This window comes from Amblyomma mixtum, chromosome 3 (genome assembly GCF_055824585.1).
Source record: "Amblyomma mixtum isolate Tamu chromosome 3, ASM5582458v1, whole genome shotgun sequence".
NCBI classification, from domain to species: Eukaryota; Metazoa; Arthropoda; class Arachnida; order Ixodida; family Ixodidae; genus Amblyomma; species Amblyomma mixtum.
The window spans coordinates 188657935-188675053 of NC_143014.1; the positions used below are offsets into that span (position 1 = coordinate 188657935).

A 17119-nucleotide genomic window follows, 5' to 3' on the forward strand; every position below is an offset into this window, starting at 1 on the left:
CCCATGGACTGTTCTTGCTTCACACGGCATGTGCATTCGTTTGCAGCATGACCCTGAGGTTGCATCACACTGTCCACTATCACAAGGTGATATGGACATAACAAAAGCCTAACTCTGGCTCAGATACAGTCTAATATTATCGCTTGCTAACGGAATGCGGCAAGTGGCGAAGTTTGCGGTTTTTAACGCCAGTTTTTCGCGGAAATGTAATCATTTTTTAACTTCACAGATTTTTTTAACTGTTCAATAATTCAGACCATTCGCTGGGTCATTTTCATTTTTTTTTTCTGCAAAGTATATTAAAAACAGTCAATAACACTGGGATAGCAAGTTTTCAAGCAGCAGTGCAACAGTGTGCAGACACTTGAGTGACGGAGATTACCTGCAGTTCTCTGCATGTGTACTGAAATCTCAGGGCATTGGTATTTACTAATTTCATCTTCATCAAATACACCCCCAATGATCAGGTTTCAAAATCTGAGAACTCCTTCAGAAGAAAAACACCACTGCAAATCATATATGGTGCCGCAAGGAAAGTTCTGTACAAGTATTTTCTATCATATCAATACCCCAGCAGTAGAATGCAGTCATATACCTTGGATATGTACTCTATACAAAAACAACCGGCTGTGTTTTTTCTGAATGCTCAGCATTAATAAAGGTAAACGAGTGTAATCATCAGGCGATGGGGTGCAAAGTGCATGTAGGAGAAATTTTGATTTCTCAAGCAGCAAAAACTTGCTCAGCATTTCACCTTCACAAGTCTTCCTTCGAAAAAATGTCTTTTACCTAGTGCCTTAAGATGATCAGTTGGCAACATAAGTCTACTAAATCTGGTTTAGAGAGCCCTCAAGGATTTTCCTGGTGTAATAAATAACTAAAATAATACAAATATTACACAAACTTTTCTTTTTAACACTTTGTTGAAAAATGTTCTCCTATGGTACACAAAAACCGCATTTTTCAAAGTTATGAATTATCTTATTACTTAAAAAAGCGAAAAAGAATTGCTAGTAGTTAGGCTTTCCCACTTGACATAACAGCTTGCTGACATTTACATCAATGGGGTTTTATTGATAAAGACATAAATCACTCCAAATATTTTCAACGCTGGTTGGTGTTTTTTTTTTTATGCCTGGAGTTTGACATCACGGAAACTGCGGCACTGCAACAATCACTATGTATATAAGTGCAGAGTCACTGTTCACAGCCTCCATTTGAAAAAATGTTATTCCCAGCTTTTCAGCAGACCTTTTAACAGCTGTCTCCTAATTATGAAATTGTTCTTGCATTTCCATTCACTCATAGCAAGTAGGCAGCCACTTTTCTGCGTCACTCTCACAGTGGCCAATAAAATGCAACCAAAATGCAACAGTGAAGCTACAGGATAGGACACCTGCAGCCAGCTAGTGTCAAGAGGCTGGCACCAAAATCCGTCTAGCTTAAGCCTGGGTGCCTGTAAGATGGTTATAAATCAATAACAAGCTCAGCTTATTACTGGCTGTATTGGCACAACTCACCATGATGACTCAGACTCCTACGGCAGCTAAAGAGTTAAAACTACTCACGTCAACTGCTTCATAAAAAGTACTAACACATTAAATAAAATGCCGTCTTTTGATTCATTATCCCCAAGACAGGAGAGTTGCAAACTACAGTTTCATTGGTAGGCCATATGAAACTGAACCCTTACTTCAGTAAGTCGGTCCTGGTTCTTCAAGTTGCCACGAGCTGCATCGTCTTCCAGTATTTTCTGTTCTGCCAGCAGCTCCGTACGCTTCACATCAGCCTTGAGAACAACCTCAACAGCTGGAGTGTCATCAGCAACCACCTCTGCCAATGAGACAAAGGGCTAGTTGGTCAGTTAGGGCATAAAACTGTGCAAAACCACCTATCGGAACAGGTGTGCATCAAAAAGGAACATTTCATTCGATCCAATACAGTAGGGCACTTTTTTTTCGGTAAGCAGGGCTCACATAAACAACCAAAAAAACTACATGAACACTACACAAAAACATTTCCTGACAATGTCCTATTTACCATTACTTGTAGAAAAAAACAAGATATCAGCACATCATAACATACACCCTTTACCTAAACTAAGACAGCTGCTATACACTGGAAATGAAATGGACAAGTGGTGCCCGGCATGGTCCACATTCTTACAAGTCCAGTTCCCAAGAAAACTAAAAAATAATTTCCGACGATTAAGTTACTTCCTAATGCAAAATTTGAGCGCAGCTCATCAGCTGTTTCAGCTTTTCGATAGATTGAGGCAAAGAATTCGAGCAAGACATGTATGTACAATTACAGACAACTTGTTTATTTTTCACACATAATTCCTTCTTCAAGAAACACTCCACTAACAGTTCTTGATTGTCATGAAGGAAGCCTTGTGGACGGAGAAATAGATGGATATATGCTCAACTTGCTGCACCAATGCCTGGTTCTCGAATATGAGGTTTGCACAAGTATTTCGCGAGGTTGTCATAGCTGTGGGAGCCGTTACGAGTGAGAGGAACGGGATGTTCTCCCGCATAAGTGGTAAGAAATTCCTGCTTGTCTTTGTATCTACATTAAAGCCCCCACTGACCCTGCCACCCTGGCAGGTGGCAGCATTTCTGGCACAACGCTGTCAATGCCAAAGCATGCAGCGCACATCTGTCACTACCGCCACGTAGAACGATTGAGGTGTCCACTGTTCCAAGAGGGTATTTTTGCGCCTTCCCTCTGGCTCAGGTGTCCACCGAGATGTGTGAGACAGATACTGCGCATTTCCTTTTCTCAAAAACCAATTTACAAATTTTACCCTCTGCTTTCCAAGCCCCCACTCTATTGGTTTCGCAGCTGTGGGAGACAGATACTGCGCATTTCCTTTCCTCAAAAAATACCGAAGACACCATGGAAATTCTACAGTGTGCTTGGCGAAAGCGTTGTGGTCAACCCACTGCTGCTTCCCCGAACCGCTTGGCTCGGAATCACTGGGCCGCTTCGGAGCCATACGTCTCACTCACTCTACTGCAACGAGATGTCTGGCGAAGGAGCGGTGGTGTAGCTGCCACCGCCGATGCGCGCACTTGTTCTACCGCTACTGTGTGACGTCACAGTTGCTATGCACAGCTAGGCCCCCCATTAGCACGCCGGTTGCTAAGGGGGGGGAGGAGGTTGCGCTTTTACTTTCTCCTTTCCAAGCTCCCGCTCCATTTCTTCCACTGCTGGCTACAACGGACAACGGCGACGGTGACGCCGCAAAACGCAAAAACGGGCGCCTAAGAACTGCGCACTAAAAAAAAGGTAATGCATTTTAGCCTCACATGCCACTTTTTGACAAATGATTGCTAGTTTGGGAGAACATGCACTACTTTAACCTTGGCCAAGTGTGCCAAGCCTGCACTGTGCACTTAACTAGCTCTGCCACTCTGCTGGGATACTATGAAAGCCTCAAAATGTGACACTGCTCTGTGCTGGATGTGCTGAGCCACATCCCAACACTCGACTGAAGGTTCTAAAGGTAGCACGATTGATTGGTGAACCTGAGACCTCTCTGCTGCAATGCTAGGTCGCCGCATACTCCCATGTCCTTTTCTATGCTGCTTGTCTCCTAATGTATCACCTGCAACTACCCAGTCCACTACTCCTGCAAGTACACCTGTTCTCCTCTCCTCTTCTCTAGCTATGACTTAAGATGTCATTGTTATCAATGGACATCCACATGAATCCATAACAATAGTGGGCCTAAGACAGGCTATAACTGCTCAATACATCTATAAAATGCCTAAAAAATCACTTTGGTAAGCTTTAATAGACTTCGTACAGCCACTCACCACACTACGGCAACCCTCTCTCCTGATATATTAGATAGCAAGCTGCTAATCTGAATTCTCAGCCAGTAAAGCTTACCAAGCCTTCAGAATAGCATTAACTAATATATAGTACAAGGCAAGCAAATCAAGCTTTCCTTGAAAGCTTACAATCTCATCAACTTCCACCCTTTTTTCTAAGTAGAAGTACATAAGTGTGCCCTTGGCAACAATACTCCTAGTTTTATCACCATTCAAACACCTAACCATGCTCTTCCCTGTATGCATAGCCATTATGATATGAGCCAATATGATGTCCATTTAAAGCACACAACAGCTGAAACGACCAAGAAGTACATGAGGGAAAACTGAAAGCAGCTCATTCACGTGAACATTATACCACTCTTCATTATGCCACTGCACACAGGTTACAAGAGACACTGTAGTGGAGAACTCCAGTTTAATACTGACCCTTCGGGCTCCATAAATGGGCAATGTGACATTTGTTTTAATGCCAACTATTTGGGCTAAATTCATCATTCATTCCAGACATCAGAGCAAAAGGAATTATTGAAATCGGAGCATAGAAACCAAAGTTACTCCACTTCGGATATTTAAACTAAACGAATACACGAAATCACGTATCACTTGCCCAATGCCGACACTAGGCGCTACCAAGCAGAACTGCGCCTTGTACATATGCAGCAGAAGTTTGCATACAATTGTTGCCATGACAGGGCAGCTCACAGCTATGAATTCTCACAGCCCTATCGATCCGTTTACACGTCGTAGACAGACCAGGGGCGACTAACAAAGCAGGAGCTCTGATACTTTTTTGTAATTCCTTCGGCAATGGTAGGATTGGAAAGCTACCACCAGTCTCTCTTTCCCCGCCTCGCACCCTGTGTCCTGTTTTGCTTTTCTTCCATTTTTGGCCACCGTGTGTCGACCAGCATTTTTTTACCCCTCTCGCTGTCTTCTCAGTGTTGGCAGTTAACAGCAGCGCTCACCCACGATAGTTTGAAGCAAAATGGAAAGGGTCTATCCTAGCGTTATACTGACTGCTTTCTACAAAAAGCTGCAATGGTGGCTAGTGGGTTTTTCATCTTTAAGGTCTTGGCATGCTGTACTTAAACACAAGGGCACAAACACAAGTTGAAAGTTTGCACATGTTACCTGTCTCGTCTTCCTGCTCTTTGTTGTAAGCCCTTGTGTTTAAGTACAGCGCGCCAACACCTTCATCACTGGGTTTTGTTCTCATGTGCTACTTCTTTTCGCTTTTTTTCACATGCGACAAACGCCTTAATCACTGGCTTTTGTTCTGTTGTGCTGCTTCTTTTCACTTTTTTTCACATGCGAAAAGTTTACAACACTTAGAGGCACCATATTTTGAATACATTTAAAGAGTATAAAGTAATTAATTTCAAACAGGATGCTTAACCAATTCGGGGGGAGGGGGGGGGGAACAGTTTGGATATGCCACCACATATCTGCTGCTGACAAAATCGCTATTATGTTTCAACATCATTATTGGCCTGAAACGAGCATTTCTGGAGCAGATTAAAATTATTTCATTTATTTATTTACAAATACTGCCATCTCAACTGTGAGACACTGAAAGGTAGGCATGGTAACGAAACAAATAATTAGACATAAATGAATACACACAATTGTAAATTGTGGCACACACAACAGAAGCCTACAGTCACAAAAACCAAGGAGCATGGGGGATTCTTTTTTATTTGTGATGTTCAAGGAGCATAAAGGATGTGTTTTTTTATTTGTGGTGTTCATGAACACCACAAATAAAAAAACACATCCATTATGCTCCTTGCTTTCGGTGACTGTTGACTTCCGTTGTTTGTCATAACAAGCCCCTCATTTCCCTTCCCTTGTCTGCTCAATATCTGGGCATGTATGCTAACAAACTTCCACTTGATAAACAAGCATGGATTTAAAGAGGGCCTAAGTGTGAATTTTACAAATGGTGACATTCACATTTTGAACCACTTGGTCACGCTTCTAACACCTTACGATGTAAGCCCTCACAAAAGGTGAAACACTGCAAAAAAACACAGCTTAGGTGCATAGTTCTGATGACTGGGTGCTGTTAATTTGTCTAAAAGTTAATCAGACCCTTTTGATCATATTTATAATGTTTATCGTGTTACCATTCAATAAAACTGCATGATAATCTCACCAGCTTCAACCAACTCTAGCACTGAAATTAGCCTGGACAAAATCTAAATCAGTCAGCCCGGGGTTAACTGACCAGGACACTTAGTTTAAAAGTCAAAAGAGTTACCTTGCTCGCAAAGTAGCACATCAATGTTAGGTGGAATGTTCAAGGAGCGGTTTGCAATGTGCTTGAGTAACGTCGTTTTTCCATGCCTAAAAAAAGCAGAAAGGAGACAGAAGTAGGAACAATTCAAGGAAGAAACAATATTGATTTGATAAAAACCAGGCAGAGTGCATGCTCACCCATTGGGCCCAACAAGGCCATAGCGCCTCCCAGCCGTAATTGTGAGACTGGCATTTACAAAGAGATCTTTGCCTCTGGCCGAGATCGAGAAATTGTCAACCTGTAAAGCATAAAAAAGGAAATTAAATTCCTTCCATTACTGACCAATGCCCTCACAATGCTCACAGTTACAATTGCAATGTTGTACCTATTTCTCACCGGGCACTCAGACCCCAAAAGCAAAGTAAGGCTGGAGAAGTGAAAGCACAATCTGAGCAACCGCTTCGCTTCAAGTCATTGCTACCATCTTGGCATGAGAGTAAAGCTGTACAACAGTGGCAACATGTCATGACATGCTCTGCATTAATGTGGCGACAAGTTAACACAGAAGACAACTAACAAGTCCTCTAACATCAACAGTCCACCAAAAAGAGTAGAGACACCAAACTTTAGATATGCGTGCTTTCTTTGGAATGATGTGCAGCCCATTATAAAACATGGAAAGCTGAGGGGATTGTGCCAACAAGTGGTAAATAATTTATATTTAAATTTTTTTCTCTCATGCAATTTCAGTTTCAACAGCTGAATAATGACTGTGAAGAAGATGATTGTTTGGTTTGGTTTTATGGGGTTTAACGTCCCAAAGCGACTCAGGCTATGAGGGACGCCGCAGTGGAGGGCTCCAGATAATTTTGGCCACCTGGGGTTCTTCAATGTGCACTGAAATCGCCACAGTACACAGGCTGCTCATTTTGCCTCTACCGAAATGCAACCAAAGTGGCTGGGATCGAACCCGTGTCTTTCAAGTGAGCAGCCAAGCACTTTAACCACTGAACCCCTGCGGTGGCCCTAATTTGAAATCATCTGAGCGATCTAGAAGTACAAATTTTGCCCGATGATAATAAAAAAAAATTTAAGCCTTAAGTTCTTACTCCTTCTTGGTATTATTTTTGTCCTAAAAACTACGCTTATTAGAATACAGTACTTTTCAGCAACGTTTGCAATTCTTTTGCTGCACAATTACAGGAGCCAAAAAATGTTTTTGCACTGCTTGTTTCGAACAAAAAAGGTTGCATACAATTACTGGAAAAATGGTTCCACAAAATTTTGTTTCTTTCAGCAGGGATCCAAGTAAGCAATTTTGCGAAATCGCAAAAGCCACGTTTTCCACCTCACGCGAGATTTCATTTCTTCACCAAAAAAAAATGTAGCTTTTCTTGCAAAACTAAGTACCACTCCTTTGTGTTGACAGATCTGCCAAAATTTCATTGAAAACAAAAACGGCCATGGGTCCTGATTACTGCTCTTTTCGGAGCACTCCCATATTATTCTCCCGACATGGGAAAATTTCATGTCATGACTCATGTACGCTACTGTCTTGCACACCATTCCAAAGAAAAAAAAACAACCAAAAATTTGGTTTGGCTTAGTTTATGAGGGGTTTAACGTCCCAAAGCGACTCTGGCTATGAGGGATGCCGGAGTGAAGGGCTCTGGAAATTTCGACCACCTGGGGTTCTTTAACGTGCCTCTACTTCTTTAATTAAGCAAGTGATTACAAGCCATATCGTTTGTAAAACCAGCACAAAATGTCCTCAGCGACAAACTAATGCAAGCTTGAAACAGCCGGTTTCAACTTGTAAGTGCTGTTCCAGGGAGACACGCCAAATGAGGACAAAACATCGCACTGCTCAAATATGACAGATGCTGCGTGCAATGCTGCTGGCATTACAAGCAAGTTCCTCACCTTGATGTCTATGGCATTCTCCAGTTGCACCTGCTGTGCTGCAGATTTGTCTGTTTGGGACACCGTGAACTGGTCTCCATCAGAGGAAGTCTTCCCTTTGTTGAGGCTCTCCAGCTGTTTTTGATACTCGGATTGCTTTTTCATCAATTTCTTCTCTTTGTGTGACACCTTCTTAATTGCTGTAGTAACCTCTGAAAAAAAATGAGAGACCAAAATAAATTAAAATGCTACCATAAAACTCTTTAAGTACAGAATAATCTGTAAGCATTAGCAGACACGATTGCCCATAATCACAGAAACAGCACATTCCACTCAGTTTCGCCGACTCGCAATGGCGTTTAATCTGAACTTGAACAACTACCCCGAGTGGAACCAAAAAGCCATTATTCGACACTACAGCCACAAAACCTCGCAGTTGTATTTCACAACGTCCAATCACAGTGAAAGTGCGATGACTGAGCTTAATTTGTTTAGCAACAGCACGATGTTTCGTAGCTGAAGATCTACGTTTCGCTACTTAGCATCCAGCAAAAAGTTCGGAGAAAAAAAAAAACGTTCAGTCAATGACAAGCACACCATATGTCTGTGTATGCAGCGTCATTGAAGCGCAACGCTACAACACGTACAACGCACCTCATCGCGTCATCTCTGCTGCGCACTCCGGATATTAACAACGATGAAGAGCATGACGATCAAAAAATGAAAGGCACAAGCTACGGTCGTTTCGTCAACGACGTAGACACTTGTGAAGTAGGTCAAAACGACGTTAATTACAGCTGCAACTCTACGTGGAGCAAAGCGAAACCTCGAAACCCTCACATTTCCAGAGCGACAGAGTAACGCAGTACTCCCATTACACACTCTGCAGCCGCAGCTAGAGCGCACAATAAGAAACCGACACGAGCACTAAAATGTCGTAACGGCCACCGCATACCTTTGATGGCATCGTCACCTTTGGTTTTGCTTTCCTCGGATCCTTCACTATTCACAGCATCGTCGTCGCTTCCGAGTGCCTGGAACTTATTCTTACGAATTGGCTTGGGGTGGTAGTCGTCGTCGCCGTCGATGCCATTGTCGTCGCTTATGTCGAGGTCTTCAAGCCTCCTCTCAAAGTCGCCTTCGGAGCTCCCCATTCCGGAGGATTTTTCTTTCTTGGGAGCCTTTGCTTTGGACTTCTTCGGCGGCATACTTGGCGGTTATAGAGTTAAGTGCGCTGGGGCTTGTAATATAAACTATGTCAATAAGTACACTTTCAAGATAAAACTTGAAATTTTGCAGCGCCAGACCCACCACGCCGGAAAGCTCGCCCGCTGCCAGCCTGCTCAACCAGCACGTTGCTGAGCGGAGCCGGGGCGCAGCCGGGGCGGTGCAATGGCTGACCGGTTGCCAGAGCGGGACTTTTCCACTTCCACTTTTGGGACTCCTACAGCCATTAGAAAGTCACGGCGTCAAATAACTCGTAAAGCAATTATATTGAATTTTTTTATAAAAATAAACTTAGAACAAATTTACACAATTTATTATAACAATTCGGTAAAAATTATTTAAACTGTAGATTTGATCTGCTATCCACCGCTATCACCGCCCGCTGACAGATTTTATGTTTTTCTTTAGATCATTACTGAACCAGGCAGCGGACAGCGGTTGCTTCAGCTCGAGGCGCTTTACTTGCTTCTGCTTGCCTCCTGGCTCCTGCATTTTCAATGCTAGCCCATTGACAGGGAGGGCCAGAGGTCCTTATTTTTACATAGAGAATCCACAGAGAGCGGACATCGACGCATCAACCTTGGAGCAGTCGGGCGCGAGATTTAAACGAATATAGCTGGCGGAGTGCCTTGGCGCTTCGCTGTAAGAGGGCAGTGGTCTCCCCCGATAGACATGGGGAAGGGGGCTCAAATGTTGTACCATCGAGGAAGAAATTCTCCAAGTGTTGTGCCCATCCATGGTTGTGCCTCATTGCTCCCTGCTGTCCGAAAGACATGAATGGGCACTACATGCACTTCGCTACCCAAAAGGCTGTTTCACATGATGCGATTGCAGCCTCAGCGTTGGCCGATTTTCAACGTTTTGCGACAGAACTACGCGTCGGTGTCGTTTCTTCGTTACGCAGTACTACATCTTGAAGCATGAATTGCGTTCCACGAATGGATTGCACTGCAACTTGTCTGCTTGTATGCTAGATTCACACTTGGTCTGATCGAAGAACTGGGAAGCTGAAAAGTTTTTTTTTTTTTTTCAGACTTCAAGATTATTAAAGAATTGGAAAGTATGAAGCTTCTAGATAAAGCATACCAGGTGGTTTTGGGCTAGCATTTAAAATGATGACGTAATCGCCGATTAAAACAGCGATGATGTTCAGTCTTCTCCTCACTGCGCTGGAGGAGTGAGGGAAAACTCGTGGTGGCGTCATTGTTGCCGAAACTTTATTTGTCCGTTGCCTTCGCCTACTTGCTGCCGTGCGTTGTCCGATGCTGCCAAACAATGCTTCGTGGGCTTCACCTTCGGCGACGTTGAGGAGCGAAGTGGCGAGGAGCACTGCAGAATGGGCGGGGCCGAGACTGTCGCGTGGCAAGTGCGTCACGGAATACCACGATTTGATTGACGTCGCTTTGCGCCCTCCCGCAAGTGAGCGGTTTTCGAATGGCGCGAGAAATGGCCGCAATTTGTTCAGCCACAACGGCGAGGGTAACCGCGTTTTCGAAATTCTAAAAACTGATACCGCTATTACTAACGGCCGGCTACAAACCTCTAATCGCAGTCAGGTGCCTATCGGTAATAGTTAAAAAGTTAACTATTGGAATTTTGTTTTTTGACGTTCGCCAACACTGCTATTACTATGCCGCAAAGAGCTTCGCTTTACCTCAAAAACCATAATTTTTTAAAAATTAGTGACCGGCTTCCCTGAAATACCTCTCATAGCCAAGGAATGCATGGGAGTATCAACGTTTCTTCCGCAGTTGATTGCATATCCCTCACGCATGTTGCCAATCAACACAGTAACTGTAGGCATTTATGCGTGTGCGTGACGTAATAAGCGATTCTTTTGTGCTGATCTCTTGCCTCGCATGAGCCAGTATACTGGACAACATTAAGCGATTGCTGCAGGAAGCTTCTTAGCATTCTATTAATTGTGGTGGTCACGTCAAATTTTAACTTATTTGTCGAAATTTTGTGCTTGCGCACAAATCACGCACTTTTTGAGCCGGATTCTATTTTTCTTCCTAAAGGCTATTTATCCTATAAACACGGAGACATTACGTTGATAATATCCACATGACATGTCAGAAGCGGCCGCAGAGCCCAAGGACGCGGGGTCAAATCCCGGCCGCTGCGATTCGATGTATACGAAATGAATACCCAGACAACACCAAACATCCTGAGGACGTCCTCAAATGGTCCAAATGTCCTCAAGGCTTCTAAAACATCCTCAATATGTCCTCATAATGTCCTAGGTTGGATTGTCCTGGAAACGTCCTCAGAACGATGTCCTCAGGTCATACGGGTGGGTTCGTGGTCCTCAAAATGTCCTCTCGAGGACATATCTGCGAACACGCATGCATGAAAATCACCAGCAAAATAATGCGTGTAATTTGCATTCTAATATATAGCTCTATGATGTCCTAGTTTTCCAGATGCATTACTGCGCGGCGCTAGTCTTTAGTCTGAACAGTTTCTCTCCCTTTGACAACCTCATGTAGAAAAGGTTTGTTTGGTTAACGACAGCAAGCCTAGTCCGCAAATTTCTGCGCGCGGAACCGAGAGTAACCATATTCAGAATGCTGTGCATTCATGCAGGCTTTTTAATGTAAATACGTTCTACTTGAACAAAGAGCATGCTTGCAGTGCATGAAGTGCAAACGACACAGACAAAAAAGTTTGGGCCGTTCCGATTCGGGCACGGGTAATGCAACGTCGTACAACCCGCATCGCTGCTGGTTGAAACTGTGAAAATCGATGAGTTCTGGTGCCTCGCAGTTACGAATGCCGTTCTTTTATGCGATGATGTTATCGTGCTTATCATGTCTGCTAATCGTTTCCAGCCCTCCATGAAGTAAACCATGGAGGAAGGAAAACTCAGGAGAGGCCCTTCGTATTCCCAATGCATTGACAAGAATGTGGCGGAAGTGACGTCAAAATTTAGGCTTAAAAAGTCGGGCCACTAGCAACGTTGTCGTTGTTGCTAAGAAAACTCGGGCCACTAGCAACGGCGTACAGCGTCGTTGTTGCTAGGGGCCCGAGTGTGTCTCGGTGGCGGTGGACGGGCTTTCGGCACGGTGTGTTCGGCCTTGCGTGTTAAAGTCTACATGCCTGGTGTCGTGACGTTACGCACGCATCTAAGATTGCTTTTAAATGCAGCAAATAACCACTCATTTGATATTTTATTTGTCACACTTGGTGTCGTTACGCGGAGCGATCGATGCATTGAAATGAATCTCGCGAAAAGTTGGCACTCCGGAACCGCGTAAGACGCCCGTGCACTGTGCGATGTCAATGCATGCTAAAGAGTTCCCGGAAGTTGAAATTAATCGGCAGCCCTCTACTACGGCGTCTCTCATAAGCCAATATAGGAGCAGTTTAGGGACAAACCCCACGTACCATACGACACCGGTACACGCAAGAGAGTCGGTTTCAGTAGCGCTAGGTGCGATTAAATTAAAATGTGTATCTTCCGTTCGTTGCAAAAGTTGCCCGGCCAGCATATGTTCGTGGTCATAATGCGGTCGAACGCCTATCTGTGACAATTTTAATGGGAGTGGTTCGGCGAGTCTGGCTACAAAATCCTGACTCGGAAGAACATGCACATGTTTTCACCGCTGCTGTGGCCCGGATCAAAGAAGCGGCTGGTACTTTATTCCACGCAGCATCTACACTGGCCGCTAGACCATGTATCGACGCGGCAAGCCGGCTAATAATTGTGACAGCATCTTTGGAGAAACGGCAGAACGTTTATTTGTTCGCACAAGACTGAAAACAATACCAGGGTTCCTCTTTGACGTTCGTTACGCTTGGGAATTTTTACAACGTGTGGTACGTGCAATGTTATATTAACGTGACAGTGTTATAAGGCTCCAGTTCTGCAGTAAATCCTGCATCGTCGGCGTTGAGTGAAAAACCTCCGGAGAAGCAACCTAGGTGGCCCACCTATGTCCCGTGACCATGTGGCGTCATCAAAACCTGCCCATCGGATTGTGAGTAAACTGAACACCGTGGCGGGTGGCAGTTAAATTAATGAGTCACTGCAAGAGGTTTCTCGCGGGAAGGGCAACCTGAGTCGCCCAAGCCCCACCGGTGGCATCACCTGCCATCGCAGGGAAGTGGCGGAACGCTTAACCACTGCGCCAGGAGTGGCATGAGTACTCCCAGGGTGAAGGATGAATGACCAATTCCGCATGTATGGGCAAGAGAGAGAAAGTAATTTAATGAAAGGAAAGGTGGAGAGGTCGGCCGGCGGTAAGATAACTCTAGCCTGCTACTCCACACTGGAGAAGGGGGTAATGGAAAGTAAAAGGAGAGTGCAATAACCCATTATATCCAAAGGTCGCAACCGACAGGCAACGTGCTGTTTCTCTCCATCAGGTACACAACAGCCTTGGTTAAGTTGCTGGTGGCCATATGGATTTAACGATGAAATCAAATTTCTAGTTGAGCGAACGACGCAGGTGGAGCATAACACGCATCTCCGGTCCGGTAATGTGTACCTAAGCGTATTTTCCTTCAAGGAGGCACGCTATCCTCACCATGCATTCGAAATCCCCGCGACTCAATGTCGGCATTCGGCCCCGGCAAGTGGCGCCTCCGCACTACTGTGAGGTACCCATGGTTCAGGACCTCTCATGCATGCTATTTTCAGCGCATAAGGCAGGCCGAACCCTTTTTTTAATCCCATGTAATTAATATACTGCTTCATCGAGTGGTCGTGTCAACGTCAACCCAAAGCCGGCACAGTTAAAGCGCCAGATACAACGGTGACTCCTCTTTTCTGAGACAACCGCGGCTCGTCGCATACGCCATGTCCTGTAAATTCGCGTACCTTTCTTTTATTTTTTTTTTTGCCAGAAAAAAAAAGAGGGGAGGGTGCAGGGGGGCACCGCATTTTTGTTTGTGAATGCTCCACCGTCTACAACTTATTAATTGGTATTTCGGGCCAGAGAAAACTAATTGCAAAGATAGTTCGGGGCGTGGGAGCCCCGCATGCGAGGAACCTCTCAGCACAGTTGCGGTTTATTGCCGTAGAAGGAGAGAGAGAGAGAGGGATAGTAAAAGAAAAGACTTCCTGCGCTGTGGGAGTGCAGACGGTCACGGTACGGTGCCTAGTCAGACGGAATGGGGAATGCGTCAGTCGGCGGGGCTGTAGGGATCGGGTGTCGTCCCTGCACGCCACCCAGCACGCGCCGCGACGGGCGTCGAAAAGTGGCATGCACCTCCATGCTCCTGGTGCTGGCTGGCACTCCCTCCCGAGCAGACTGAAAGAATGTCAAGCCGTGAACAAAAGATGAGTGGGGAGCTGCAAGGATTCCAAGAAAACTTGAGGGAACCTGAAAGAGCTTCAAGCCGTGAAAAGAAGGGCCCCCGAGAACCCCGCAGTCCTCCCATTGTTGTAAAACGGACCACGCTTCCGACGCGCGCGCTAGCGCCCGTGCGCAGGCGCTGACATCTGACATGCATGCACAGATATCTGCGCCTCGCTCGCGCCTGCTCGCGCGTCGCGCATGCGCAGACAGGCTCCGGCGTACGCCCATGCGCGTAGGCGCTCCGCCCGTACGCCTCGGAAGTGTCCATCGAGGTGGGGGCTGTCGACGCTGTCGACGTTGTGCCTGGTCGTTTTACTGGCTCATAACTGCAGACTGAGCGCACCTCTTGATATGGCTGCGGAGTACGTGTGGACTCGCGGGCAGACTGCCAGTTAGCAGTGATTCAAGCAGTCCGCAGCGCTCCGGCGGGACTTAAAGCATGTACAGGCGCGGACAAAAGTAAACGGAGCGCGCAACTGTCTTCGAATATTTTTCACGTGTCACCTAATTGAAATTTCCAGCAGTGGTACGCGCATGCTGGTAGAGGAGGTTGGTGGGCTTTCTTGTAGACAAACAACGCTTCTTCATTACCAATGGAGAAAGCGTGATTGCACTTCGAACGCAATAGCGTGCTCCGTTTACTTATGGCCGCGCCTGTACTGTACGTCGGCGCGGCCGACGTGACTGTGGACACCCAGCAGAGAAGTAGCTAGCAGAGCACCCACCTGGCCGCACAGTGACAGACGTGTGTGCCACAGTGGGGAATAGTCCCGAATCTGATAGCTGGAATACAGCCAAGTCAGGCAGTGGCATAATAGTAAAATCTAAGGTGCACTGACCAAGCCAGATTTTTGGTTGACATTTCAAAACTCTGACGGCTTCCTTGTTCACAATAATAACAAAAAAAGTCTCTGAAGAATGCAGTAACGCTTTCAGTAATCGCCGTAATGATTCGCTGTGTGCTTGGTGAGAGAGAGAAAAAGAAATTTATTGAAAGGAAAGGTGGAGAGGTCGGCCGGCGGTAAGGTGACCCTGGCCTGGTACTCCACACTGGGGAAGGGGGAAAGGAAAAGTAAACTGAGAGTGAGAGTTCGAATGGAGGATGATGATGTCATAATACAATGAATCGGTTGGAGTGTTCTGGGTTAGAGAAGACTACTCAAACAGTGGGTGGCATTAATCCCGAGAGACATGTAGCACATGGAGAGCATGTATTCCTCATGCAGCATGTCTTGCACACAAGTACACACGCCGCGCACGGTTGCAGAGAAGGGCTCTGCACACTCGCACATCCCGGCACAAAGGGGTGTGCACCCACATCGCGCACTGTTGCTGAAAAAGCTGGAAGTATGCAGACACATGTCCCTGGTACAAAAGCGTACGCATATGTTTAGTCTGCACTTTGCACCGTGTAGACGCGGACAGCACTGCGCACGCAATTGTCACACTCGGGAATCAATCCTATTTCACTGAAAAAAAAAAAAAACCGAGAACAGCCTTCATTGCACACCAGTCGTCAGTTAGATTCACCCTGGAGCCTAGGGTAATAATGGCTGACTCTCCTGCGTGTGACCAGTGCGGTTGTGACGAAACGATCAGCCACCTCCTCTGTGACTGCCCTCGTTTTGAGCGAGAGCGCGGTTTTCTAAGTGCTTCTCTACTCCGCTTGGACTCGCGTCCTTTAACAGAGTCTAACGCTCTGGGGCCTTGGACACAACCTTCCAGACAACGGAAAGCGGTGAAAGCGCTCCTGACTTTCTTAAGGGACTCGGGGTTGCATTCCCGCCTATAATCTTTACGTTTTCAGTGCGCGCCCTCTGTCTCTGTGACATAGTGGTCGCTGGACACTTAGACAACTCACTTCCTTGCCGCTCTTTTTCCTTTTTTCCCCTTTGTTCCCCTCCCCAAGTGTAGGGTAGCCAACTGGGCATCGCCTGGTTAACCTCCCTGCCTTTCCGTCCATATCTCTCTCTCTCTCAGAGGGGCATCCGTCCAACCGTCTGAGAGTATTTTCCGAGGCTCTTCTCGCATCAGTGTAGTGAGGGCATTTGCAAATAATATGATGGATTGTCTCTGGATGGCTGCAGTTCAAGTAATTGGGGTTTGCTTCAACTCCATTCTTGTGTAGGTAGCTTTTAGAGAACGCTACACCAAGCCGCAACGGATGGAGCAGAGTTCGTTGACTTCGCGTAACATTTGATGGTAGGTGAAGTCGCGAACCAGCATCAAGCCGAGAGATGCGGTCTTGCTGGTGGTTCACATCGTTCCAGTGCAGTTGCATGACAGCCTGCATTGAAGGAGCCAGTGAGGCTGCTGCGTGACTTCTTGAGAACGAGACTTGGATCGAAGCCCGATCAGCCTGAGCCAGCTTAGCTTCCGCATCAGCGCTCTCATTTCCCGCTGTACCGCAATGGCTGAGTATCCACTGAAGCCAGATGGTATGGCCGCGCTGGAAAGCCTCAGCTAGCAAAAGTACAATTTGTCCGATTAGCTGCTCGCTTGTGCGTGGTTTCATGTATGTTTTATGATCTGTAATGCGAGTCTTGAGTCGCAGAATGTAGTCTAGTGGTTTGCGGTCTGTTGACCAATGTAGCGGATGG

At 45.9% G+C, this 17119-nt stretch overlaps 1 protein-coding gene across 1 annotated transcript in view; it reads right to left on the bottom strand.

Annotated features, from left to right (window-relative positions):
* Positions 1 to 9395, bottom strand: part of LOC149353027 (ATP-binding cassette sub-family F member 1) — a 50712-nt gene extending 41317 nt beyond the window's left edge. Inside the window, exons 1-5 of the mRNA XM_089582228.1 lie at positions 8942 to 9395; positions 8008 to 8198; positions 6282 to 6382; positions 6106 to 6191; positions 1694 to 1833 (exon numbers count right to left, since the gene is read on the bottom strand). Of these exons, the coding sequence (XP_089438354.1) occupies positions 1694 to 1833; positions 6106 to 6191; positions 6282 to 6382; positions 8008 to 8198; positions 8942 to 9194 (771 nt within the window). The 5' untranslated portion in view covers positions 9195 to 9395. The remainder of the gene's footprint in view (positions 1 to 1693; positions 1834 to 6105; positions 6192 to 6281; positions 6383 to 8007; positions 8199 to 8941) is intronic.
* Positions 9396 to 17119: the final 7724 nt, after the last annotated feature.